At 38.0% G+C, this 27,898-nt stretch overlaps 1 protein-coding gene across 9 annotated transcripts in view; it reads left to right on the top strand.

Moving 5' to 3' along the window:
* NRG3 (neuregulin 3) overlaps positions 1-27,898 on the top strand; it is a 1,069,178-nt gene that overhangs the window by 921,391 nt on the left and 119,889 nt on the right. For 6 of the 9 annotated variants that reach the window (XM_047703382.1, XM_047703385.1, XM_047703387.1 and 3 more), the window contains exon 4: positions 20,063-20,089. In XM_047703382.1, coding sequence (XP_047559338.1) covers positions 20,063-20,089 — 27 coding nt within the window. The remainder of the gene's footprint in view (positions 1-20,062; positions 20,090-27,898) is intronic. The other 3 variants (XM_047703383.1, XM_047703390.1, XM_047703391.1) reach the window with 1 other exon arrangement.

Raw genomic sequence — 27,898 nt, forward strand, 5'->3', positions numbered from 1 at the left:
CAGTTAAGCATCTGCCTTTGGCTCGGGTTATGATTTCAGGGTCCTGGAATGAGCTCAGGTCATGATCCTGGGGTCCTGGGATTGAGCACCATGTCGGGCTCCCTGCTCAGCAGGGAATCTGCTTGTCCCTCTGCCTTTGAGGTTCCCCCTACTTGTGCTCTCTCTCTCAAATAAATAAATAAGATCTTTAAAAAATAAACAAAATTTAAATATTGCTTAATCAGTAACAGATAAGTTAATTGGGAGCTTTAGTTCTGTCAGCATTTGTAATCAATAGTGCTTTAGGTTTCATAAAGCATGGAATATAATTTACTTATTTCTTTTGTTTATCTTTTATCTTGCCCTTTCCAAATGTGAAAGGCATAAAGCCAGAGTTACTAGAGAGGATATTCTACCTGCTGTAAATCTCACTGGATTAACAGAATAAGAGTTTATTTTTCTCTGTGTCACTAAGGCTTCTCTGTCCCACACAAGGCACGAGTGTCCTCTGCTGGGTCCTTTACCTCCAGCCAGCTTAAAATAGTGAGGGTTTAAGATCACATAAGTATTACAGGAACAAGCCTGACTGAGTGTTTATCGCTTCTGCCTGGTAGCTATTTCTGTATTAATCAGGGTATGCTAATGGTTACATTATTATGGGCTGAATTGTCTTTCCTAAAAAGACAGGTGGAAGCCCTGGTATCTATAAACGTAACCAGATTTAAAGATAGGATCCTTTCAGATGCAATCAAGTTAAGATAAAGTCTTGCAGAATTAGGGTGGACCCTAGATCCGGGTTCTTCTAAGAAAAGAGAGATTTGAAGACACAAAGGAGACACAGGAAAAAAGTCCATAGGATAATAGAGAGAAAGGTTGGAGTTATGCTGCCGCTAGCCAAGGAACACCAAGGATTCGTAGCAACAACCAGAAACTGCAAGAGGCAAGGAAGGATGCTTTCCCAGAAACTTTGTAGGGAACAAGGCCCTGTTGACACCTAGATTTTGGCCTTCTAGCCTCTAGAAGTCCAAACTCATTCTACAACTCATTCCTGTACCCAAATCTGTAACAGTCAGGGTTCTGCAGAAGAAGCAGAACCAATTGTGTGTGTGTGTATGTGTCTGTCTGTCTGTATCTGTGTGTGTTCCACACAAGGCCTGAGCATCCTCTGTAGATGCTTATCTCTAGTCAGCTTAAAAAGTGAGGGTTGAGGGGTGCCTGGGTGGCTCAGTCCGTTAAATGTATCTGACTCTTGATTTCAGCTCAGGTCATGATCTCAGCGTCATGAGATCTAGCCCTGCATGGGCTCCACACTGGGCATGGAGCCTGCTTAAGATTCTCCATCTCTATCTCCCTTGGCCAATCCCATCCCTCTCATCTGAGGGCGAAAGGGCACCTGACTGACTCAGTCTATAAAACATGCAAGTTTTGATCTCAGGGTTATAGTTTTGACCCCAAGGTTGGGTGTAGAGATTACTTAAACATTAAAAACTTTAAAAGTGAGGGTTGAAGATCACTTAAGTATTTTGAAATAATAAGAGATTCTGTATATTCTATATTATTATATAGAATAATATAATAATTCTATAATATATTATGTGTAATCTCCTGTGGGTTCTGTTTGTCTATTTCTTCTGTTTCTATATAATTAATATAATTACAAACATACATATAACTTTATTTATGTATTTATTTATTTATTTTAGGGAACTGGTTCCCATGACAGTTGGAGCTGGCAGGTCTGAAATCTGTAGGGCAGGTAGCAAATTGGAAATTCTTACAGGAGTTCTTCAAGCTGCCGTCTTGAGGAAGAATTTTTTCTTCTCTGGGAAATCTTGGTTTTTGGTCTTAAGGACTTTAATTATAATATAAAACTCATCTGTTTATTGAGGATAATCTCCTCTAATTAAAGTCATCTGAGAATAGATATTTACCTCATCTATAGCACACCTTCACAGCAACTCCTAGAGTAGTGTTTAATTAAATAACTGGGTACTACATAGCCTAACTACACTGACACATAAAACTATCACTTAGGACAAAGTAAATCAAAATTTCTGCTGCTTAACACAGAAAAAGGTTTATTTCTCTCATTATGGCCAAATATTGAGTTTTTGGCAGAGGTGGGGAAGAGTGCTGGCCTCCACATGGTCACAGAGGAGATGAGGAGCCCATTTAGGAACTCAGAACTCATCTAGCATTTCCTCCCCTTAGGGCTGCCAGAGAATTGTTTAAAATAGAGGAGGAAATAGAATATATCCCTTCTTTTTATATTGGCCATAAATAAGCAGCATGGCTCTGCTTAACTAGCTGCAAGGGTGGCTGGGAAATATAGTCTTCCTATACGAGCAAGAGAAAAACGAGATGATTTTGAGGACCACAAAGCCCTGTCTTTGCTTCATAGGGATTATTTCTCTGCTTTGTTCACTGCTATATCCCAAGAATCTAGAAAATTAGGCTCTGAAACATATTGTTGAAGTACTAATAAAAAAAAAAAAATATTGGGGCGCCTGGGTGGCTCAGTGGGTTGAGCCTCTGCCTTCAGCCCAGGTCGTGATCTCAGGGTCCTGGGATCGAGCTCCGCATCGGCTCTCTGCTCAGCAGGGAGTCTGTTTCCCTTCCTCTCTCTCTGCCTGCCTCTCTGCTTACTTGTGATCTCTCTCTCTCTGTGTCAAATAAATAAACAAAATCTTAAAAAAAATAAAATAAAAAAATAAAATAAAATATTAATATAAAATAAATAATATAAGAAATTCCAAAAGTTAAGCTTTAATATATTAGTTATTAAAATAGATACGAACGGGGCACTGGGTGGCTCAGTTGGTTAAGCCTCTGCCTTTGGCTCAGGTCATGATCTCAGGATCCTGGGATTGAGCTCTGCATCGGGCTCTCCACTCAGCAGGGAGCCTGTTTCTTCCTCTCCCGCTCCCCCTGCTTGTGCTCTCTCTTTCTCAAATATATAGATAAAAGCATCAAAATGAATAAATAAAGAAATATAAGTAAATAAATGAATAGCAACTGAATTATTCCATTGAAAGAGAGAGACTAGGTGAGAAAGCCAAGTGCAACTATATGCTGTTTCCACGAAACACATTTTAGTGATAATTGAATGTTGAAAATAAAGGGTTAGGGAAGAGCTACTAGTCAAATACATTTTTTAGAAAAAAGAAAGAATAAAGCTAAGGAAGAGTCATCGTACTAATGAGAGGTGAGGTGCTAAGTAAGGTTAATGGGATGAATCAGGATAAAGAGGGACATTAAGTAATGATAAAAGCACAATTTATCAAGATGATAACTAGCCATTAGCCAATACAAACTGATCTACATAGCAACAAAAGATGTAAAGTAAAATACATTAGATTTAAAAAAATGTTTGATACCAATATAGCAATACAATTATATGTTACAATGAAACCCTCCAATATATTTTTTTTGTCAGAGTTGAAGAGATCTGTAGATATACATACATACATACATACATACATACATACACAAACCATCAATACCATAAACCACTGAGAGGTTAGGTGCATTTTTTGCATATTACTGAAGTAAAATAAATCACAGACCATGGCAGAAATTATAAAAGAAGCTAGCTGGCTAATATGTTCTGCTAAGTGACTCTTTTTATGTGCCTCATTTGTTTGCTTCAAAAAACATTTCCTTAAGTGTCTTTCTCTAATTAAAGCCCATTATACACACTGATGGACTCTCTGTTTAGCCCCTATTGACACAGCACTGCTACACAGTGTATTCATCTGAATAAAAGAGTTCCTTGGTGTTAGAGACCTCTGTTGGGAAAAGCGTTGTCTCTTGAGACCAAAGACTGGGTTTGAGTTCTGACCTTGCCATCATTACGGTAATTTAATGCTTCTGATACATGTGTTATTTATGTCTGGAATCACAAACTTGAGTTTCAGTTCACACTATTATTTATCCGTGAATGATTTTAGGCAGTTATGCTCACTGAGATTCAAGATTCTCATTTAGAAAATAGAGAAATTCAAGATGTAATTATGTCTATAAATACATTCAACAACCTCTAACATACTAATGCAAAGAGTTTTGTCTCCTGTGATCCAAAAGGCCAGTGCAATCCCCATTTACAATAAGGAACTATATTTATGATACAATAACTAAAAAGCCAAGTGAGATATATTTTGCGAAACAAAGCAATTATTTCCCCAAAAGAATAATGAGGGGTTAATAAGACAGTGTTAAATAACAGATCCTGTTACTTTCATTCATCAGGTTGGAAATTTTTAAAAAACTAAATGTTGGGACACTGGGTGGCTCAGTTGGTTAAGCAACTGCCTTCAGCTCAGGTCATGATCTCAGCGTCCTGGGATTGAGTCCCACATCGTGCTCCTTGCTCGGCAGGGAGCCTGCTTCTCCCTCTGCCTCTGCAGCCACTCGGCCTGCCTGTCCTAGCTCTCTCTCTCTCTCTCTTTCTGGCAAATAAATAAATAAAATCTTAAAAAAAAAAAAACAACTAAATGTTATATGCTTGTTCTGAGTTTTCTACACACCAGTGGTAGTGCTTAATACAGAACCTGGCTTCATGGGTGATCAATACTTATTAACTATCTTCTTCTTTGATATATGAAAATAAAATTAAGATGTTGGAGTTGCATCATTGCTCTTGCTGCCACAAATGGACAGTAGTCCACTGGGATTTTCCTACTCAATAAATGTCTTCCCTATAAAGCCAAAAGATTACCCTTTTCACAGATACAGTGTGATGGAAAATGGGGAGTTGCTGATTTACAAAATAAGTTGTGGTGCTGGAATAAAATGTCAATATGTGCTTACACATGTAAGACACACAGGAGAATTCAAACCTTCCTGAGCAAGCAAAATAATAATAATAATAATAATAATAATAATAATAATAAAGAGCATCGACGTTAAAAGTTTTAACAAATATGTGATAAAAGAGGGAAAATGGATAAACTGGGAAAAGGTGAAAGCGGTAAAAGAATAAGGAAATGTGGGGCGCCTGGGTGGCTCAGTGGGTTAAGCCACTGCCTTCGGCTCAGGTCATGATCTCGGGGTCCTGGGATCGAGTCCCGCATCGGGCTCTCTGCTCAGCGGGGAACCTGCTTCCCTCTCTCTCTCTCTCCCTCTGCCTGCCTCTCTGCCTGCTTGTGATCTCTCTCTGTCAAATAAATAAATAAATAAAATCTTTAAAAAAAAAAAGAATAAGGAAATGTATCATTGGTCTCAGGTCTTTGCAATATGCAAGACAGAAAAACTGATGTGGAAGAGTGTAAATATTTTAGCAAAAGGAGAAAAGAAATGCTTGAAATGAGAAAGACAACACAGTAGATGTTCTAGTCATCTTCAATGTTTCTATGAAAGCCAACCACAAAAAGTCCTGAGAAGGAATATTAATGCACCCAAACTTTGAAGCTACCATGAACAAATGCACATGTACATATACACACTGAGACTTTAATAAACTTGAAGCGGGAGTTTGTTAAAAATACAGCTCATAGAATTTGCATTTTAGCATGTACTTTGGCTGATGCTAAAACAGATGTTCAGTAGTTCCCAACTGGGAAACACCATAGTTGTTCTGTCCTTCATCATTACCCCCAGAGAAATGAATCTTCTCCTACCATTTTTATCTTGTGTCCTGGGTGGGATTATGGATTCGGAACAACTTAGGGAATTGAAAATCACCTTTTTAGTTATGTGGTGGAACTCACCGATATCTGAACAAGCACCCTGGATTGAGCAGAATGTTAATGAGACTTAATCTAACCAATGGATTATGGTTACTACAGAAGAAACACACACACACACACACACACACACACAGCAGATAAACTTGTCAGAAGATTCAGAAGGAAAGAGCCTTGGAGCATACCTGAAAGAGAAGATAATACAGCCCTCAGTGCAACAAAGAAATTTAATATCCGCATTCTGAAATTTGGGGAATGACAGTAAGATGATGCTGTTGCCTTCCAAAGATCTATAAAAATGCATTTGTATGGAACAAATAAAGTTCATTTTGAAGAATTCCTAAACAATGATTATTCTTCAATATCAAGTCAAATGAGAAGAGGAAGGCTGTTTAATGTTAATTCATGAAGAACTGCTAAAAATTCAAAGGTAGATTGCCTCCTTGCAAAAAGTGAGACCAGGGGCGCCCGCGTGGCTCAGTGGGTTAAGCCTCTGCCTTCGGCTCAGGTCATGATCTCAGGGTCCTGGAATCGAGCCCCATACCGGGCTCTCTGCTCAGCAGGGAGCCTGATTCCCCCTCTCTCTTGCCTGCCTCTCTGCCTACTTGTGATCTCTCTCTCTGTGAAATAAATAAAATTAAAAAAAAAAAAAAGAAAAGAAAAAAGTGAGACCAACCAGCAGGATTTGAAGATTATAAGAATAATGGCAAGATGATGATGATGAGTGTGTGTACATATATCTGCACATACCATATTAAGATAAGACAATAAATAATTATAAGAAGAATTGTATATATAGGGTTGCAATTGGTTGAGTTTTGTCCCCAAGATTCATACATTAAAGTCCCAACCCCAGTACCTCAAGATATGAACTTATTTGAAGTTTGTCTTTACAGAGGTAATCAAGTTAAAATAAGGTCCTTCAGGTGGGCACTAATCCAATATGACAAAAAAGTCCTTATAAAAAAGATTTGGACACAAAAACGCACACAGAGAGAATACCATGTAAAGACAAAGGCAGCAATGAGGGTGATGCATCCAAGGAAGCCCAGAGATTGCCAGCCAGCCACAAGAAGTTAACAGGAAGGCATGGAACAGATTCTCATTTGTTGGAAACTGCGAGACAGTAACTTCCTGTTGTTTAAGTCACCGGGTTTCTGATACTTTGTTATGGCAGCCTGAGAAAACTAACATGCAGGGGAAGCCCCTCCTCCTGAAACTTTACATTCTAGTCTGGAGCAGGGAGGGAAATAGAAAATTACCAAAGAGATATGATAATACTTCCTATGTTAATAAATTACAAGGAGTAAATAAAAGTAAGTGAGGGAGATAAGAAGTGCTGTTTTATGTAATATGAAGTCTGCTAAAATACCATTAGAATTGAAAGGCAGTGAGAGATTGAATCGTGTTGATAATCTGGAGGAAGGGTATTAAGACAGAAGAAGCAGTCAATCCATGGCCCTAAGGAAGAAGAATGCTTCTGGGTTAGAAGAGCTGCAGGGAGGTAAAGAAGAGGGAGACCGATAGTCAAAAAGGAACATGGGAGAAATAAGGGAGGAGGATCATCTATGCCCATTTATGGAGGATGCTTCAAAAAGTCTCCACTGAAGACTTTAAGAAGGAGGCAACTGAATGTTAGTGCTGGGAGGAAAAGATGAAGTTGGTGTAGAGGAGAATTTGGCTTGTTGCAGTTATGTAACCTTCCAGAGTGATGGGGTCAACAGCCATCACATAATTCATTCCTCTTACCCATATCTTTGAGTGACATTTGTGCACCCTAGTGAGCCGTTGTCACACTTTTGTCCCTACAATAAGCAAATGAATTTCATTTCCCCTAGAGAGGGCTCAGTTTGAACAAGGGGGAAAATGTCATTATTTAAATCTCCTATGACTTTCAACCTTTTATCTAGGATTCACCCTCCATCTATTAACATTAAAAAAAAGGAAAATTATTGAAACAAAATTCAGGCTGATTTGACACTAAATAAAATTGTTTGGTTTAATAATATCAAATGCTCATGGAAGAACATTTCAATAATAAGTGCCTAACAGCTGGAAATCCCCCTACATTTGCTGAAAATTCCTTTGCACCTAGCTGCTTAAATATTTTGTTTAGTTACCATACAAATTGCTGTGTTTATATTCCAATTTTTTTCAAGGACAAGAAATGCCAATTTAAAAAAAATTTTTTTAAGTGGCGTAAAATTTATGGACAACATGGTAATATTGAGTTCAGAGTAATTGCATCTAACTTTGTAATATAACAAGTTAATCAATCAGCTTCTTAAACTTGTAAAGTAACAAATTTCTGTCTACAAAACATGGAGCTGGTGTTTATAAAAGGCCATTTGTCTAGTGGGTTTGAACAGTGAATACTTGAAAACTGGGTTTGAATCCCAGCATTGCTGGTCACCAGTTAAGGAATCTTATTAACCTCTACGTGCCTCAGTTTCACCTCTGATGTGGGGATAAAACAGCTGTAGGTTTTCATAAAATTGCTGTAGGTTTTAAATGAATTAAGACATGTTAAGTGTGCTTAGGATTCTCTGCTTAGATTAAGCCTTCACAAAATTTAAGCTATATTAATTTCACTTTCCTCATTTTCTATTTTAAGTTCCATGGAATTAGAGAAAAGTAGAATCACAGTCTATTACTGACTCCTAACCCTTGAGGTTGGTATCAGAGCTCTGGAAAGAGGCGTGGCTTATGCAGGGCCCAGGCATTGGTGTAGTTGGAGAAGGGCAGAGGCTGTGGCTTGGGCGAATCCACTATGCCCTTGCCTGTCTATGTTAACACCTGCCGAGGTGTCCTTATTACTGTCATGTTTTCAGTCTGGAGAGGTCATTGCTGCATCCTATAGTCTTCCCAAATTTCATAGCTCATTGATGTCAAGCTTTCAGTGATGGTGCCCATCAGGTGTGTAGGGAATAAATTGGTCTGCATAACCCTTCCTGGCATATCTAAGCCCATCTGTCTAGAACCTGTAGGCATTCCATCCTTCAGTGTGAAGCTGACTTTGGGGGAGCAGTAGGCATGGGCTTCTCTTCAGTCTTGGTACCTCCGGGGGGCTGTACTTAGGAATCTCAAGACAGTCCTGTTTGGGGAACCTGTTTCACTTCCTCTAAATCCAACAGTGGATATTAGAAGTGCATGGTTTGCTGAAGCAGTGTACAAGTTTCTTTCTGAAGGTCACTTCCCAGGCCTTTGGGCTTTCCTCCATCTCTCCCCTTCCTAGAAAATCTTTTACATGCTAATCTGTGAGCGGACTCTGACTCTGTACTATCAAATCTAACATATTATATTTCAGTTCCTTCCAGACCCAAGAATTTGCAATGCAAAAACTTTCTTTTTTCTTTTTTATTGCCAAGACCTTTTCTCCCTGAAGCAATAAAGGATGGGATATAGGATAGAACTACCAAGGGGCCCCTGGGTGGCTCAGTGGGTTAAGACTCTGCCTTAGGCTCGGGCCCTGATCTCAGGGTCCTGGGATCTAGCCCCGCATCAGGCTCTCTGCTCAGCAGGGGGTCTGCTTCCTCTCCCCCCACCTCTCTCTGCCTGCCTCTCTGCCTAATTGTGATCTCTCTCTCTGTCAAACAAATAAAAATAAATAAATAAAATCTTTAAAAAAACCCCACAAATTTAAAAAAAAAAAAAGAACTGCCAGTCACAGAAATCACACTGAGTAAAACTTCAAAAATCCATGCAGTTGTATAGTTTTTCTTTATTTAATCAAATGTTCTCTCTGTGCCAGGAAGATCCCAGAATCTATAATATAAAAAGAAATTAAGCATCATCTCTTTATTAAGTCATATACCATCATTTGGGGGAAGCTGGGCAAGTAAACAAAGAACTCCAATAATTAAAGTATGATGACACTTAAGAGCACATACATTTAAGAAATTCTGTGAAAGACTTTCTCTATTTAGAGACATTATATGGGAAAAAACGTGCTTTCCAGAATTCGCCAGAGGGCGCATGCGAGGTGAGGCGTTGGAACTGGGTAGAGAGTGTGAAGGTAGGGCTGGAGAAGCCGGCTGGGGTTGGATCACTGATGTTGGATGTACATGGCCTGCAAGGCAAGGTGGAAAGTTTTCTGCGGGTGACAGCAGCATGAATTAATGAAATGAGAAGCTTCCCATGTTGAGCGGATTCATCCACATCTCTAAATCTTAGTTTCCTCCACTCTAAAATACCATCTCTAGGAAGGATGTTATCTGGATGCGCCAGGAGGGTGTCATACAGACTCTCAAGTATGTCATTTGTAGATGGTCGTTTAGAGGAATGATGTTGTAGATTCTGTTCATTTGCCTTGTTAATGTCTAAGTGATGTAAAATTAAAATTTTCTAGATTCATCCATACTCAGCTTCTGACATCCGCACACCATTTTGAGAAAGTAATCTCACTAATAACAGGACACCAAGCAGAATGATTATTTCTGTTAAATATCTAGGATATGTATATGGTTATCCAGTCTCTGGAAGAAGGGAGTGGAATGACAAGGGGGAGAACTTCAAAGTACGTGGATTCGACTGAGGTCCCAGCTAATTATAGGCAAAATTAGATAATAGTTTCTTCCATTATTTTAATAAAGGCGCTTCCCTTGATTTTTCTACTCTACTAAGAATAATCCAGCTACTCTGGGGGAAGCCATTATTTCGAGAAGTCTCTGCCAGATTAATTTCTATTTCTTTATTTCTATTAAATAAAGGCAGCTTATATTAGTCCTCATATTATTAACTACTTAATGGATTTGGGAAGCAGGTAGCAAAAGAAGAATTGTTCTTTGCATTTAAATGAGACAAATAACACTCTCAGCTGATTATGCATTTAGGGAAAAAAATTTCATCCTATTGCTACATTTTAAGTCTGCAAAAAGTAATAAATTAATCCATTAGTGAGCCCAAGTGTGTCATCTGTTGTGCTCATTATCAAGTATTCCCAGGTGTTCAGGGGTTTATAAGCATAAATTGATGTGGCTTTTAAATTTGGTAACAGAAATATCCAGCATAAGGATGGTAAGCTACGAAACTATTCCCACACCATTGCTTTTTATTTAAAAACAAAACAAAACTTACAGAATTAAATATTAAATTAAGATGTTCCTCAATATTGCAATGTGTTATTTTGTCAGAAGGAAGCAAGGACACATAATTAACAATAGAAAGCATAGGGTTGCCACATTTTCTTCCCAGTTGCCTGATTTTCTGTATCATTTTAGAAGCACAATAGCAAACATTAGGCGCCATGAATAAATGTATTTCAACAAACAAACAGATTGGTTTACTCAGATGCTCATTATCCATTCATTTCTGTATGTAGTCAACAAAAATGCTTTGAGCAGTTAGTACTTGCTAGAGAGGGAACAGGGTCCAGAGGTGAGATTGCTGGACAAATGACCACAAGATGGGATTGAAAGAGCAAAGCGTTCCTGGAAAGGACACCACTGGAGGTATTGTCTGAGCTGAGTCTAAAAAAAAATGAGCAGGGGCGCCTGGGTGGCTCAGTGGGTTGAGCCTCTGCCTTTGGCTCGGGTCGTGATCTTGGGGTCCTGGGATGGAGCCCCGCGTTGGGCTCTCTGCTCAGCGGGGAGCCTGCTTCCTCCTCTCTCTCTGCCTGCCTCTCTGCCTGCTTGTGATCTCTATCTCTCTGTCAAATAAATAAATAAAATTTTTAAAAAAATGAGCAAAAGATAGCAGCTCTTCCAAACACCTGCTGCATGTTGTGTTCAAACACTTTCATTCATTCCCTAGGTGGAGCTCAGTTTGTGTATGGAAAAGAGGCAGGGGGTGAGCACAGGAGTGCAGAACATGATTGTCACGCATGGCTATGGAGAAAAGCTTCCCCAAGGCTTTTCTTGCAAAGCCTCTCTTGGAGGCTTTTCTCTGTAAGTCTAGTGGCTATCAGATTGCTTCTTTTTTTTTTTTTTTTTTTTTTTTAAGAGACAATAAAATAAGAACTTCTTAAATGAATAGCCACCTGTGTGAAGACCTCCATCGACTGAGATGGTAAAATAAAGGGAAAAAACTTTACCTGTTTTTTTTTTTTTTCCCCTTCCCTGCAGTTGATTCATGATTTGCTGAGAGGTAACTCCAAATATAGAATGTATGTATGTGTGTGTGTGTCTGTGTCTGTGTGTGTGTTGGAAATGCCCAGAAAATCTGGAAGACTCAGGAGGCAAATATAGCCTGAGAGATACCATTAATTGTTTTACTTTATAGTTCACTCTATTATAGAATAAGCTTCCAACATACGTGCTCTTTTTGGCCTTAGCCCGAAACATTTACCTTAGAGAAAAGTAGAATCGCATTCTATTACTGACTCCTAACCCTTGAGGTTGGTATCAGAACTCTGAGAGGCGTGGCTTATGCAGCTTGTTGTAAATTGCACTTTCTCAGCTACCACACATTTTTTCCTGATAAATGATTCAAGTGAATCCTAAGTTACATTCAGAAATCGTGTGACAAAGATGTACGTGTGTTGGAGCTTTTCAGATAATATCCTGTGCATTTTTGGAGTTCAGATCTATAGACCCATGCGAACATTAACTAAATATCCTTTGCTTTGGGAAAATTTTCTAGAAAGATTTTTAGGTATTGTCTCTTCGGTATTGAAAAAATTGCCACCAGAGATGTCATGTTCCTTGGAATCCTCAAAAACCAAAGTGACAGAAAACAGGCTGGGTGTGTTCTGAAGGTATACGAATAGCATAAGCAGTGAGCAAAGGGGCTGACCCACATAGCATTTCAGTCAATAAATATTTATTGAGCATCTATAAAATGTCAGACTCTGAGAGGCTGCCGTGATAACTCAGCGAGGAAAAGAAGCAACCACCCTTCACCCTGGGATTTTAGATACTTTTCCACCCTAAGGATCTAGGAACCTATAAACATGACCTTTAGGTTTTCACAGAAGTTTATTTTTCTTCAGCTGTTCAATGGGGCTCAGTAGCACTACCTTACAGACTCATTTTTAAATTATGTGAATAATGTGTGTCGAAGTACACAGTGAGAAGATAAGAGGAGTTGAGAAAGCCAATAAACTACGAGAAGATGCTGGGGGAATTACTGTGAGTTCAGGAACTGGAGCCCATAGTGCATTGAGCTGTGCAAATTTACTGTCATTAATTATATAATCAAAAAAGCGGTTCCTTTTTTGAATGAAGAATTCTATGCCATTCTGATTCTCATCCAGTTCTCCCATCAGTAATTGTGAACATGGAATCAGATTTAAGTCTAAACCCCCAAGTGTTATCTCTAGAAAATTCCACAGACTACTAAGGCAAGATTCATATCTGAGGAGCAGCTGAGGCAGATGGTCCCTCATGACCCCCTGCTGTAATCCTGTTTCGATATTTCACCCTACGAAGCAGAATGCTCACCTTGAGTTTGCACGGCATCAACCTGTGGCCCCGTCTCCCTGGTTGTCTTTGCTACAAAGGGGATTTGCTATTTAGAGGATGAGTAGAAGCTATGAAATAAAGTTGTCTCTGTTTAACAGGAATCAGCACTAGAGCTTTGGAGAAGAAAAATCAAGAGACCATGTTTATAACAGGCCCATGGAAAGGAGAACACAGGGTGTGTACTTTTGTGAAAAAGTGGTTTTGCTTCTCCATGATTGATGACCTGTCTGGTGTGAGGCTGGCCACAGTAATAATGTCAGGGTTTACTCTCAACAGTAGAAAAAACTGTCAATTCTGATACGATGGAGGGGAGAGGAGCATTGGGGTTATGGAGCTAAAATGGCCACGGGATGTCCACTGATCCAGGCACAGAACACATGGTGATTTTGTGTAAAATTGGCCTTACCTTTATTTTGCATGCACAGAAGAAAGACTAGAAAAAGCACAAAAAATTAACAGGATGTACTTTAAGGAGGTAGTAAGAGAGGTGTTAATTTCGTATTCATATGGTGTTTTGCTTTCTAAACTCTATTTTTGAACACGTGTTAATTTTAAAATCAAATATATAGTGCTGATAAAAACCCATATTTAACAAGGTAGCATACTTTAGCAAAGGGAGCATAGAGTTTGGAATCTGACCTGCAATTCACCTCCCAAGTTGCATTAAGTAGCTGGAAAAAAGGATACTATAAGAATATCCCTCTCCTTTTACGACAACAGTATCTAGAGAGGGACTATCCTGCCTCACCCACCAGCCCTGTGCTCACATCCTTGCCTGCTCTCCTCCCTCCCCACTGTAGGAACTCAGGCCTGAAAGATTCAGGTCAGGCTGCTACTCTCCCTCCAGTTATGCATTCTCTTAGTGACTGCCAAGTGTCATTTCCCCCTAATGTCACAGTTATATGCTCTGGTAGCCTGTGGTGAACCCTAATCCCCTATCCTTTGACCCCTGACTCTTTTTGAAATATATCTATATTCTTTAGATCCCAAGTGTTGCTTCCAGGCTGAAGCCCCCCTCAGCAACCACCATCTGGTCTCCCCTCAGCCCCCCTGTTGTCCTAACCAGAAACCTTCAAGTCTATCCCAGCCTTTCCTACTTTGTCTATCTTGCCATAATAAACTGGAACATGCATACCGATGTCTCGACATACCGCATCTCTTAACCATATCCATGATCTTATCTAGGAGCAAGCAGAATACATTCACTGTTGAAGCGTGAGGCAATTACGTCTCTTTACAGCAATTCTAGAAACTACTAGAAAATTATAAGCCAGGTGTTAGGGGTCAGCAGGTATTCAAGACCCAGCTTACCATCTTCACAAATCCAATTTAGTCTTCTCAGCTGAGATGGACTATTTCTTCCTAACGTGTCACCAGTGAAAAGCCATTTGACAAGGATCTGGGGGCGGACTCTATGCAGTGACAGGTTTCAGTTCTGCTCTCAAGAAAAAAACATTTGCTGCTGACATAGTTTATAGTTGGGTGGCTGTTCTCCTGGACACTCACGTGGCATCTATTTCCCAGGGTAGGTGCCATAGGCATTAATTCCACAGGGGGCTTCATGACCCAGTGGTTGTTTACATCCAGGTGGGAACTACTGCCTCCTGAACCACCGCCAGAAGAGTTTCAGCACACGTGAAGGCCGTTAGACATCCCTGCAGTACAGAAACCTGTTGCACTTTAAGCCAGTATTCTAACTTTTTAAAAGCCAGAACAGTATTTTCATGTGGCCCGTTTTTCCACATCTCATGGGACAGGGTTTTAAAGCATCACAAATGGGATTGTGCTGTGATAGAATTGCCTTGTTCAGTACACTTGTAACACAGACGTGATGCTGAAACCTACATTCATGTGCAACTGTCCCAGGGCTGCACTGCAGTGAGTGTCTTATCACTTATCACAAATTGGGTAGCATCTTGTCTCATCTCGCCCTGGGATTGGAAGCAAGTTAAGGATTGTTTTCTCTTCCTCACCCTGTCCACCCTGAGGACATTGTTGGTAGCCTCCATCTGTCCATCCACGTACAAAAAAAAAAAAAACTTAAAACTGCTCACGCACAGGGAACCAGGGACACTTTGGAAACGTGGCCTTGAATTTCCAGGAGTTTTTGACTTTTACAAATATAAAATTTGTCCCTCATGTTACCGGCCTTACCCTCAAATCTCAGTATTTCAGCTCTAGGGGGCGCCTGTGTGCCTCAGGCAGGTGAGCGTCCCACTCTTGATTGTGGCTTAGGTCATGATCTCAGGGTCATGAGACGGAGCCCTGTGCTGGGTTCTGTGCTCAGCGGGGAGTCTGGTTGGGATTCTCTCTCCCTCCTGCCCTCCGCCCACACACATGCTCTCTCTCTCTCTCTCAAATAAATAAATCTTTAAAAAGAAAGGATATACTGGATCTGCAGCAGGGCTGCTGTCATTTGTTAAATCTGTTACCAATTATGAGATTGTTTGGTTCAATGTTTGGCACATATTCAGACTCAACTTTTTATATAAACTTGCTGTATATTCAAGCAAATCACTTCAGTTAGACCAGCCTCATCATGAAGAGATCTCCCTAGTAACCAGTGAAGAAATATTAATGAGTTGCCGGTTTGGTTCCTTGGACCACCTAGCTTGTATTTGGCACTTGATCAATCAACGAGGGTAAGCGAGTAAATAAGCCTTGTTTCTCCAGTGCCTGAGGATACATGAAAATAATTTGTTCTTTTAAGTGGATTCAATAACTCCTCCCTGAACATTTTATTACCTGCTACCTTTGTAAAAGAATGCTTTTTCTTCGCAGGGAGGGCAAATGCAAACCCTGGGTATATATATGTAAGTGGTGACAGAGAGTCAAGCTGCTAAGTTTGAATTCCATCTCCTCCACTTACAACAATGCAGTGGAGGGGAGTTGGGGCCCATCTCCATGTCTCTGTTCCTCATGTGTAACACGAGGATACTGACAGGGTCTGCAAGGCGAGATTTAAAGCAGTTCCTGGCAATAATAAATGCTCAGTAAATGTTAGCCACTATGATATTGTCAAAAGGGGTGAATATCCCAGAAGAACCACAATTTTTTACATATAAGAGCTAATCAAACACAGCCATAAAAAGTTAATATCACTCAGCCATAAAAAAATGAATGAGATATTGTCATTTGCAACAACACGGATGGACCTAGAGGGCATTATGCTACATGAAATAAGACAAAGAAAGACAAATACTGTATGATTTCACTTACATGCGGAATTTATACAAAATGAAACAATTGAACAAACAGAAACAGACTCATAAATACAGAAAACAAACTTGGTGTTTGCCAAACGGGAGGGAGCTGGAGGGATGGGTGACACAGGCGAAGGGAGGGAAGAACAGAATAAAGTTAAGCTGTTAAGAAGATAGAAATGGCACATTCTAGTATATACCATAGGGGAAATCAAACTGTTTTTGCTTAAGCTATGTCCCTCCTATTCCACTCCAATATCTGTGTAATTCTTGGCATGTAACTTTGTTGACTGAATGAATAACTGAAAAATTAATTAATTAATTCTCATCATATCCCTCTTGATGATTTCATGCAGGCCTGAATATCCCCAGGAAAGCTGTTTGCTTTAAGAAATAGCCAGTGAAGGGCACCTGGGTGGCTCAGTCAGTTAAGCATCCCACTCTTGATTTCAGCTCAGGTCATAATCTCAGGGTCCTGAGATCAAGCCCCATGTCAGGCTCCATGGCCATGCTCTCTCCATTTCCCTCCTACCCTCCCTCACCTCCCCTTTTCTCCTTTCTTAAAACAAAACAAAACAAACAAACAAAAACACAAAGAACTGGTGAAAGGTTATGAGAAATATTATGCTTTATGTTCTGTATATGACTCAGTAGACAAAATTAATTGCTCTCTTGTCACGTTCTTCATGGATTTTCATTGATCCTTTTGTGTAAAACAAAGCCTATCGGTTGCTTTAGACCTGTAATAATGATCATGGTTTTTAGCACTTTACTAAAATGATGGAAGTATGTGTCTGTTGTGTGTGTGTACACAAACATGAGAGAGATTTTAAATAATCTTTTTATTTATATGTTTCAGTCGTGTCAGTTCTCATGAATTTCATTATAAAGATTAAAAAATATTGCCTTTAAAAAAATTCAAGAATATAAATGCCACCTTGCTTGATAGTATTTCTGAGAATTACAACTCTAATAATTAGATGTAACTTTTCTGCTATGCTACGAGAAGACCGATATCCTTTCCTTATAAGAATTCTGCTTGCCTTTCTAGTGCCTGGGTGGCTCAGTCGGTTAAGCATCTGTCTTTGGCCCGGGTCATGATCTCAGGGTCCTGAGACCGAGTCTTGCATCGGGCTCCCTGCTCAACGGGGAGCCTGCTTCTCCCTCTCCCTCTGCCTGCTGCTCTCCCTGCTTGTGTTCTCTCTCTGTGTGTGTCAAATAAATAAATAAATTCTAAAAAAAAAAAAAAAAAGAAAAAAAGAAGAATTCTCCTTACCTTTCGGTGTTTAGATAAATTTCAAATTCTGGTTTGTCTCTTCTACTGGTCCTGAATTAATTGTGGTATAAGAACTTCAGATCGCTCTCCAATGTACCAAGCATGCCACTCACTTCTTGGTGTAGCCTCCAGCCTCACAAAGCCTGATTCTCCAGATCCCCCATCACATCTGGAAGTGAAGCAGGCAAGGCTGTGGGAAAGAATGAAGAGTGACTGTTGGTTCTATTTGCTGGCAAAACAAACCACAGACAAAAAGCCACTTCTGAGTCACCTCAGCTCCCCTAGAGAATTCTTGTTCAGGCTGAGGGGCTAATGGCTTTCTAACTGCCCAGTTGTACCATGGACATCATGTTCTGTTCCCAGATTTCTATATACTTTCTTCTCCTGACTTCTTTCCTGCACATCTTTTCTGATTGTTGGCGAAAGTTTTTGTTGTTGTTGTTTATTTGTTTTGTTTTGTTTTTTACTCCAAATCTTATTTTTTTTCTTCCCTTTAGTTTCATGAAGGATAATCTCACTGAAATCCCTGTGTGTAAATACCGTACGCAGCTCTGCTTTCCCTCCAGGGCCCCAAGTGCATACCATCAGGAAGGCTTATTCGCACAAAACCAAACATGGTCTTGCAACTTCTCTACAATCCTGTTCTTTCACATGGCGTATTGTTTCTTCCAAGAGCAAGCTTATGGGTCATTGGCCTCTCCTGCTAATGCACGCATCCTGGTCTTCCATGATAGCACCATTACAAAGAATTAATAGCTCTTTGTGTCTATGGGGTCCCTCTGATTTCTGAATCACTGGAGAACAAAAATTCTGTCTGTTCATTAAAGTGTGCTTGGTATCTATCATAGTATATAGTGAGTAATCAAAAAATGCCATGGAGAGAAACTAATGCATCAACTTAAAAAAAAAAAGTTATCATCTTTTTTTTCTATAAAAGACATGTCTCGATTATTTACCTTATAAATGAACTACTTGTGGGCAAATTTATAAATACAGAAAGTAGATTGGAGGTTACTGGGGGTTGGGGGAGAAGGAAATGAGAAATTATTGCTTTGTGGGTACAGTTTATCTTCGGAGTGATGGGAAAATTTTGGAAATACAGTGGTGATGGTTGTACAGGATTATGAACGTAATTAATGCCACTAAATTGTGTATTTAAAATGGTTAAAATGACAAGTTTCATGTTGTATATACTTTGCCACTATAAAATTAAAAAATGAATTATTTACAAATAGGAAAGATATTAAAATAGTCAAGATAACTAAATGCATATTTTCTAAAAAGAAAAGCTTCTTTGCTAAATAGAAAACTCAAAAAAGGAAGCCCAGTAATTAGTCTTAGAAACAAATACAATTGTAGCAATACTTGTTTTTCATGTATTCTCATTTAAGAAATATATTACTGCAGTAAAAACCATCATTAAATAATAAGTGAGGTTAAAAGTGAGGGAGTGAATAACCGAATGATTTAAAGAAAGCACCATTTTTTAAAGATTTTATTTATTTACTTGAGAGAGAGCAAGAATGAGCACTAGAGAGAGAGAGAGAGGAAGAAGAGAGGGAGAGGGAGAAGCAAACTCCCTGCTGAGCAAGGAGCCTGATGTGGGGCTCAATCCCAGGATCCTGGGATCCTGACCTGAGCCAAAGGCAGCTGCTTAACCAAGTGAGCCACCCACGTGCCCTAAGAAAGCAACATTTAAATAAACCTCTGTGATTGAGTGCCTGAGTATAGCCAGGCTCAGTTTATCACTGGGACCACAGACAGACATTAGCATTAGTGGGTCAAAATGGTCAGCTGTCCACATGTACGGGAAACAGACGTGGATATATCTGTCATGCATTTTTGATAGGAAGCACTGCCAAGTTTAACCATCCTAAGACTGATGGGTTAGACAGACTGGATTTGTGCCCTGGATCTGCTTCATAGGAGACAGTGTAAGACTTTAGTCTCACTGAACCATAAGTTTATCATCTAACATTTCATTTTTGTGAAAGTGAAGAGGGCCTGGTTAAGGTTTCATGAGGAAGTTCTTTACTGGCGTATGATTAACATAGAGGTCCAGATTAATTTATATTGACCAAGTAACTACATATAAATATAATATATATATATATAAATACAAATATATAAATATATAAATATAAATATATAAAATATCGTGAGTTCTGAAAATAACTTTAGTACCAGATATTCCTTGTGGGAACTTTTTTTTCTTTTTCTTTCCTGTTTTTTTTTTTTTTTCTTTTCCGTTTTGCCAAATTTTTACTTAGCTTACTTAGAAATTGATGCAATATTATTTCATCTATAGCTCCAGGCCATTGGGAAATATGAGTCAGTGTTCAGAGCACCCCTAATTGTGGGCAATCTGTAAATTATCTGTCTCAAAAAATGGTTGCTAAAATAAAGACATATTCTTTGGGTTGAAAGGTCAGTCTTAGAAGCATTGAATTCCATGTGGGATTTTTTTCTAATCTTTTCTCTTTTTCTGTTTCTCTTCCTCACATGCTGACTTTGGTGTAGCAGACCACTTGGGGATTGAATTCATGGGTAAGACTAAACAATTTGCTCCTTAAATATCTAGAAACAGCTTAGTTTCATAATGTGTATAGTGTTCTCCTTCGCCATCTGATTATAATCGAAATGTCTCATTATCAGATGCTGTTAATAGTAAAAAGTGTTTTTGTTGATTTTTCACTAAGTAATGGCTCAAAATGAAAGACCTAACTACTTATTGGGAAGGCAATTGATGTTAAGTGCAGCTCTGGAATCATACAAAGGTTGGGTTTGGCTTCTAGTTTTGTTTGCTCTATTTCTCAATTTTCGTATCTGTAAAATAGTTCTTATTTTACTGCACATGTAAATTGCTTAGCACAATGTCTATAAGAAGGCAAACACTCAATAAATGAAAATAATAGTGATGGCTTAAAAATGTTAGCTTTATTATTGTCTGCTCTAATTTCTTATCCTTTTGCATGATGCCTGCTTTGTATACATTTTAGTATCAATCAGTTTGGAATATGAACCTTATAAACGTTTCCCTTTACAAAATTAAATTATTTCTTGTGAAAGTAGTTGCTGTGAATGGTATATTTTTAAAAGCACTAGGATGCCTTCCACAGAATTATTATTCTATTCAGGAACTATTATTATTGTTATTATTATTGTTATGTTCATAGATAATTACATTAAGAATTGAACATACTTTTCTGAGTTGATTTCATAAGTAAAATAAAAAATTAAAAAAAAAAAATTCCATTGGTTTGATATACATCATGGTGCTAAAATGGAGGGATCTCGGGAGTTAAAGTTAGTAAAATTGAGAAGACCTAAACTTGAAATCCAAATTAATAATTCTTTGTTTGTTTGACTTTTGTCGAACTTCAGATTTTTCTCTTATATAACATAGATATTAATACTTGATATGTAAATGTGGTTATTGTGATGATATTTATAAATTTAATTGTATCATTTATCTATTCACCCATTCATTCAGCAAATAATTATCAAGTGCTTACTATAAGAAAAAATGCAAATAATTATCAAGTGCTTACTATAAGAAAAAATGCAAAGTATTAGTATTAAAAATGGACAAAAAAACCTGGTCCAATGACACAGTCTAGTAAGCTTACAGATAAAAGGTAATAAACCAGTAGGTATACAGTTGAGAGTTTCCTAAGACTTTTTAGGCAAGATGCTACTAGCTTAGACTAGTGTGATTGTGGAAGATATGGGAAAAATGAGAGAAATTTAGGACATGGTGTCAACATAAGTATTTGAGGAGAATTAATTTTGAAGATTAGAAATGGGAGATTATCAAAGATGATACAAGGTTCATAGTTCGCCTATTTAAATTAAAGTTGGGCTCATTTACTGAAAAAGAACACTGGAAGAACAGATTTATGGGAAACGTCTTACTAGAGTAGGTTTGGAAATGTTGAGTTCTGGGTACCTCTGATATACTGAGAGAAGATGTCAAGTTCATAGTGTACTGCTGGTAGTTTTTAGGGTTGATTAGAGCTTAGTGATTTAATATTTATACTGGAATTGATCTTCCCTGTTGTGTGGTATTTTTTATTAGTGTTCTATTATTTGGGTATTATATCACAGAAAAAGCAGACAGCTCAATTTCTGCAGGTTTGGGGTTTTGGTAGAATAGATGAGATGAAAAATCATAAGGGCAATGAAATTCAGGATAACATTCTAATGAAGCATCATGGAATGAAAGGTAGATGCGGAAGGAAGTGACAGAAGGCTAGCTCCCTGAATGTAATCAATGAGAGTACTTGAGCATGTTGTTGGCATGGAGAGGAGACTATAGTCATATGGGCCAGGAATTACAGAAAATTATGGGCGGGGTCATGTAGAAGAGTATAAATTGTGAGAAGGATATGTGGCTTGTACTATCCTCATTTACCAGTGATGGTGGGGATTAGCAACGTGGAAGTCTGGGCATCAACAGTCACTTTGTGGATAGTGGGTACTGGGTCTAGTGGATACAGAAATTTGTCCCCACTGGATTGTGGTGATTGCAGGCTTTGAGAATAGAGATTCAAAAAGTTATATAATAGAATGGCTGCATATATAGGGAACACCAAAAAGCTGGTAGGTGGGTCTGGGCTAGCTTCAGACTTCACAAGTAGTATGGCCATGGTTAGGTAAGCAAAAAAATTACTGTATTGATGTTGATTATAACTGTTAAAAAAAAATGGACCCATCACCATCCTATTGGGCTTTTCCTAAGGACCTCCAATAACATAGTTAATTTGCTATGGAACCAAGGTACGTGTTTAAAAAATCTGTGTTAAAACATTTACAAGACTTCAGTTACTGGTAGGTGAAAAATAATAGATAATTGTGTAGTTCATCTATATGAATCTCAAGACTAAGGTTATAGTGAGTCTTAAAAAACTTGGTGTCAAATTGTAGCTATAAAGCCTTATATGAATGAGTTCTCAATGTATGAGTATTTGACTCTGACAGTAGAGATTGCCTTGTACAGAGGGGGTTGGGCAAGAAGTCAGAAAGGAATATGTAGCATGTGTACAGATAATGACAACTAATAAAGTCTTGTTTGAAATGGTGAATAGGTTAGTGAATGAACTGTTTCCACTGGCCTTACTAGTTCCTGTTAGTGTTCACCCCTATCCATATTCTAACTGAGTATGTAAAATTCTGTTTGTTGCTTTGAGAACATATATTTTCATATAACAAAATATTAACTTATGATTTTAGAGTCCATATGAGTAAAATTCCTTCCACCGAAGTTTACTACCTCACATCCCAATAATATGACCTCTGTAGCACAAATACAGCTGGGAAGCAGAAATGTAGGCATAATCTCTATAAACTTAATCACAACGGTATGTTGGAATACCTAAAATGATCAGTGTCAGTTCTGTTTTAATGAGTTCTAGAATAGCTTTCTTCTCAACTTTCACCATTTTTACTTTGGGCAATGTTAATTTCATCTTTCCTTCAGTTGGAACTCACATCACAAAATGATGATATGAAACACACAGCTCTTTCCCCCAAGTCTTTGTATTCCCAGTGGCCAAGTTTGTGTTATTGATCAGACGCAAAAGCTGAATACTTTATACAGTTTAATAAATTCCTATTTAAAGCAGGAATGCCAAATCATATGACTCAATAAGAGTCCAGCTATTATTTAATCAACATACACTTCTCACACTTACTGTATGCCGGATGTATAAGATACTAAAGATGTAGACATATAAGTCACATCCTTTAGTGCCCAAAGGCTCTGAAACTAAAAGAAAGCTACACATAATTGAGGTAATTAACAAATGCTATCAAGATGACATAGGCAAGGTACAATGAAGGAAAAAAAGCTAGAATTTTAAAAAAGTATCTAAATGTGTTTTGGGAAATTCAGAGACAGCTTCCTGGGGTAGAAGGCATGTAAACTGAGTACCAGCCAAAGTGGATAAACTGTATTGAGAGATGCCATAGTCCAAATCTGTCCCAGCTCTATATTATTTCCACATTAGGGTGGGACTTGCTATTTTACTCTCCCTATCTGGGTCCATAAGCTCCCTAGAGTCACTACTTTAGGACCAAAGAAAGCGTATCAAGTTCAGTAAAAACACTTAACCAAAAAGCTTTTTCTGAGTTGATTTATTAATTTTAAGGAATAATTATCCTATAAGTCATGCTAAGCCTAATGTCCATAAAACTGTCAGCATTCAAAAGGACTTTTGCTTAATTATATTCATGAGTTTTTCTTAATGATGTTTCTGGGACCAGTACAGTGGACATACCAACAACAAATACTGCCCTGGAATACAGTATCGGTTTACAAAAATAAAGTTAAGTGATATAAATAGGTCAGGAATTTGAAGGTACGTGAAAACACAAAATTGTGTTTGTAAAAAAAATGTAAAGTCAGAGTTTATACTAAGTCGGTATTCAAAAAAATATTTCTTGAATTAATGACTTAACCTACTCATCATGAATACATGAGGGAAAATGGAGGTTTTTAAGGTCAGATGTTCACAGTTTTCCACACAGGTGAAAAGATCAGGAGATGGAGTAGACACACTTCACCGTAAGCACAAACACTCATTGAGAAATCTTCCCAAAGGTCCAGAGGAGACAGATGGCCAAAGGGCATGTCAGAGTGGCCAAAGTTTGGAAGACGCATTGATGGTGAAGAGGGATTTCTCATCTGAGAACTATCTCACTGCAGTGTCAGGTGCTCAATCAGGGAGCTTATCTCATTATATCCATTTGAGCTCTTTGTTATGCAGCTATTTCTTTGACAATGCCCTGATGCATTGGATGCTGTAGGCATCAAAGATGTTTGTATAAAAGCAGGTGCAATGCCACTTGCAAACATATTAGCAAACCACAGGGAGAGCTGAAGATTGTGTGGGAGATCTCTCATGCAAATTTTTTTCATTCTCATATGGAAAAATAAAAGGAACTCTGTCAGCTAAATGTCTTGTTTGTGATATGACATTGTTTTAAGGACAACATGATATATTTATGCAGATTTTGATTGAGTAAACCCTAGCATAATTTTTTTAATCAAAAGGTTTATAGAACTTGGGAAAAGGAGATTCTTAACTAAAATCTGAAAAAGTCATTCTAGAATAATATCTGTATTTTGAAGTTAAAAAAAAGCAAAAAGAATGATATTCTGTGCTTGCTGTAAGGAAAGTCTTAGAAATGTGTTATATTCAAACTCCATGTTCTAAAATATGTGTATAGTTTTAGAATTGATAAGGTCATTCTTTCAAACTTCACAATATATTGAGTATCTCTTCATTCTGTCGTGTAAAATAATTGTTTTGGTATATTTTGGTAAAAACTGTAGATAATCTTCTGAGAAGTGTCTAGTTTCTAATTCTGTCTGGATGATATGAAGTGGGGATATTTCCTTAAAACTGTATGCTTATTATGAGTGATTTGGTGTGTATTCCTTTAAATCTAAAAGGCTGGTATGTCAGTCAAATGAATTCATGTATATGCCCAAATTTGTGAATTGGCATTAGATACAGAAGTGACGATTCTCTTTCTCTGTGCTGAAATTTTTGACTTATGCAGAACAAAACTGTTTTCATTCATTTGAGTAAATCATGTTTTTTTTTAATCAAACAAAATGGTAACTTATGGATTAATGTGTATGTATATTTGTTTGCAGAGGGGGTGCAGTCAAGAATGTTTGTTTACTTTTTTCTTTGCCCTTTGCCATATTAAACTACGTGAGAAATTAGAGTAATAAGTTAACATTATTTAATACTTGACATGGACCTCAAAATTTAGATCATCTCATTTCACTTTAAAAAGTAAAAACAACAAACCATAAGTGACTCTTAATCTCACAAAACAAACTGAGGGTTGATGGGGGGAGGGGGTTGGGAGAGGGGGGTGGGGTTATGGACATTGGGGAGGGTATGTGCTATGGTGAGTGCTGTGAAGTGTGTAAACCTGGCGATTCGCAGACCTGTACCCCTGGGGATAAAAATAAATGTTTATAAAGCTGTAAAAAAAAAAAAAGAAAAAGAAAAAAGAAAGGATGAATACCCAAGTTTTGTAGCAACATGGACGGGACTGGAAGAGATTATACTGAGTGAAATAAGTCAAGCAGAGAGAGTCAATTATCATATGGTTTCACTTATTTGTGGAGCATAAGAAATAGCATGGAGGACAAGGGGAGATGGAGAGGAGAAGGGAGTTGAGGGAAATTGGAAGGGGAGGTGAACCATGAGAGACTATGGACTCTGAAAAACGATCTGAGAATTTTAAAGGGGGGGGTGTGGGAGGTTGGGGGCACCAGATGGTGGGTAATGTAGAGGGCATGGATTGCATGGAGCACTGGGTGTGGTGCAAAAATAATGAATACTGTTATGCTGAAAAAATAAAAAATTAATAAAAAAAAAAAGTAAAAACAATGAATGAGATAGGAAGTCTGTATATCCTTATGTTATAAATGACAAAACCGAGGTCTGTTTAGCTGAAATATCTCATATAAAAGCAAGGAAATGGCAAATACAGGATTTGAACCTAAATCCACCTTCTTTTAGAGCTCTTGAATTCTGCCAGTGCCTTACTGTTGGGCACATCCCACAATAAGGGCTTCGTGATCACCCTGGCAATGTTTCAAGTGGCTATGAAGTTAATCCTAAGGGTTGAAGGTAATGTTTTTCCAAGTACCATGAGGTTATAAGAATTTGGGTGATGACCCACATTATCCAAGCTATGAGAAAATGAAAATTGAACCAGATGCCCAACATTAACTTTACATTCAAAATTATAACTGCCAGGTGCACAGAAAGGTTCACCTTGGCTGGTTGTCGTAGTCTCCCGTAGGAAAGCTACAGAAATTTGTTGTATTTGAAGGTTTCTTGGTACTTACAGACTGTGTTGAGTGACATTAGTCAGGTGGTCAAACTGTTGAATGCCACCGGGGTATAAAGGCATTACACATCCAGCTTCTCTGATAGGAGACATTTGCCAAATGGAATAGTGAGTAGAGCCATCTCTCCAATGACTTCCCTCAGGATTCTGCTTAAGAAACATTTATACAATCTTATTTCTTAAGTTATTTTTCTCTTTAGCAGTAGGGTCACTCCCTCTCTTTACAGGATGATTTTTTTTTTTTTTTTAAACATAGATCTTAGTACAAGTGCTAATAGTTCAGCTCCTAATCATGAATCCCTTCAAGTATTTTTCTTTTTTCTCTTTTTTTTTGTTTTCTTTCTTTCTTTCTTTCTTTCTTCTTTCTCTCTTTCTTTCTTTTTTTCTTCTTGAATGAAAAGATGTCTCAATTTGGTTTGCTTGTTCTGAAGTTTGCCTCCGTGCGTATGCTAGGATAATATTTTGGTATTATACATTTTGATAATATATATCATGATTAGTCTGATACTAGTCTTTAGCACGTATTTGTACCTCCAGTGGTTAGAAGTAAAAGAGCAGCAGTCATGACTGTAAGTGAAATAAATTAAAATCTGACAGAGCATTCAGGCCAGAATAAAAACTTGTAGTGGTCTTCTTTGAGGAGTGGCTATAACTAAGAGATATACTGGAAAATATGCAGATATAGTAATATGATTTCTACAAAACAGAAATGGACATTTCTGTAAATACTTCTGTAGATCAGATTCTAGAATTGGCTAATTAAATTTTATTTACAGACACTGAGAAAAGTATTTGTTGTAAACAATGTAGATATACAGTGCTTTTCACTGAAAGCTGGCATAGGGCGACTACATTTTTGTCAGGTTAATATTATAATTTTTCATAAAGCCACTGAATGACTAAGTTAGGAGTTTCATGTAGACTACAGCAAAAGGTGGATAAATTTCTGAGAACTTCTTCTATAATGTGATGAAGAATAGATTTTATCAATTTAGTGATAGGAAATTTGGAGCTAATGAAGTGCTATGCTGATATATACTGATATGCTGATCAAGATCAGCCATGACTAGATCTTCCAGTTGCTTCTAGGGCAATATTTTTTGTAAATGGGATAAATAAAACCATAACTTAAACACTTAAATTTTTTTTGAACTTTTATAAGCAGTAACTGCTATTTTCTTGGATAGAGAGAATTAAGATGTAACAGAAAGGACCAGATTTTTGGATTGTCAAATTAGACTCAACAGAAGGTGAGATCTTAACCAGTATAAAGTAGATTACATATATATGCCAATTAATCTAAAATGTGCATAAGTTCATGGTAGGTTCCAAAGATCTTCATAAGTGTGCTAGAAAAAATAGCAACAAAGGTGTTCAGATTGTCACTGCAAAGTAATACCCAATGAGGTTAGGAAACAAAATGGAGGGCACCTGGGTGGCTCAGGGGATTAAGCCTTGGCCTTGGGCTTAGGTCAT

Source organism: Lutra lutra, chromosome 14 (assembly GCF_902655055.1).
Source record: "Lutra lutra chromosome 14, mLutLut1.2, whole genome shotgun sequence".
In the NCBI taxonomy this organism is placed as follows: Eukaryota; Metazoa; Chordata; class Mammalia; order Carnivora; family Mustelidae; genus Lutra; species Lutra lutra.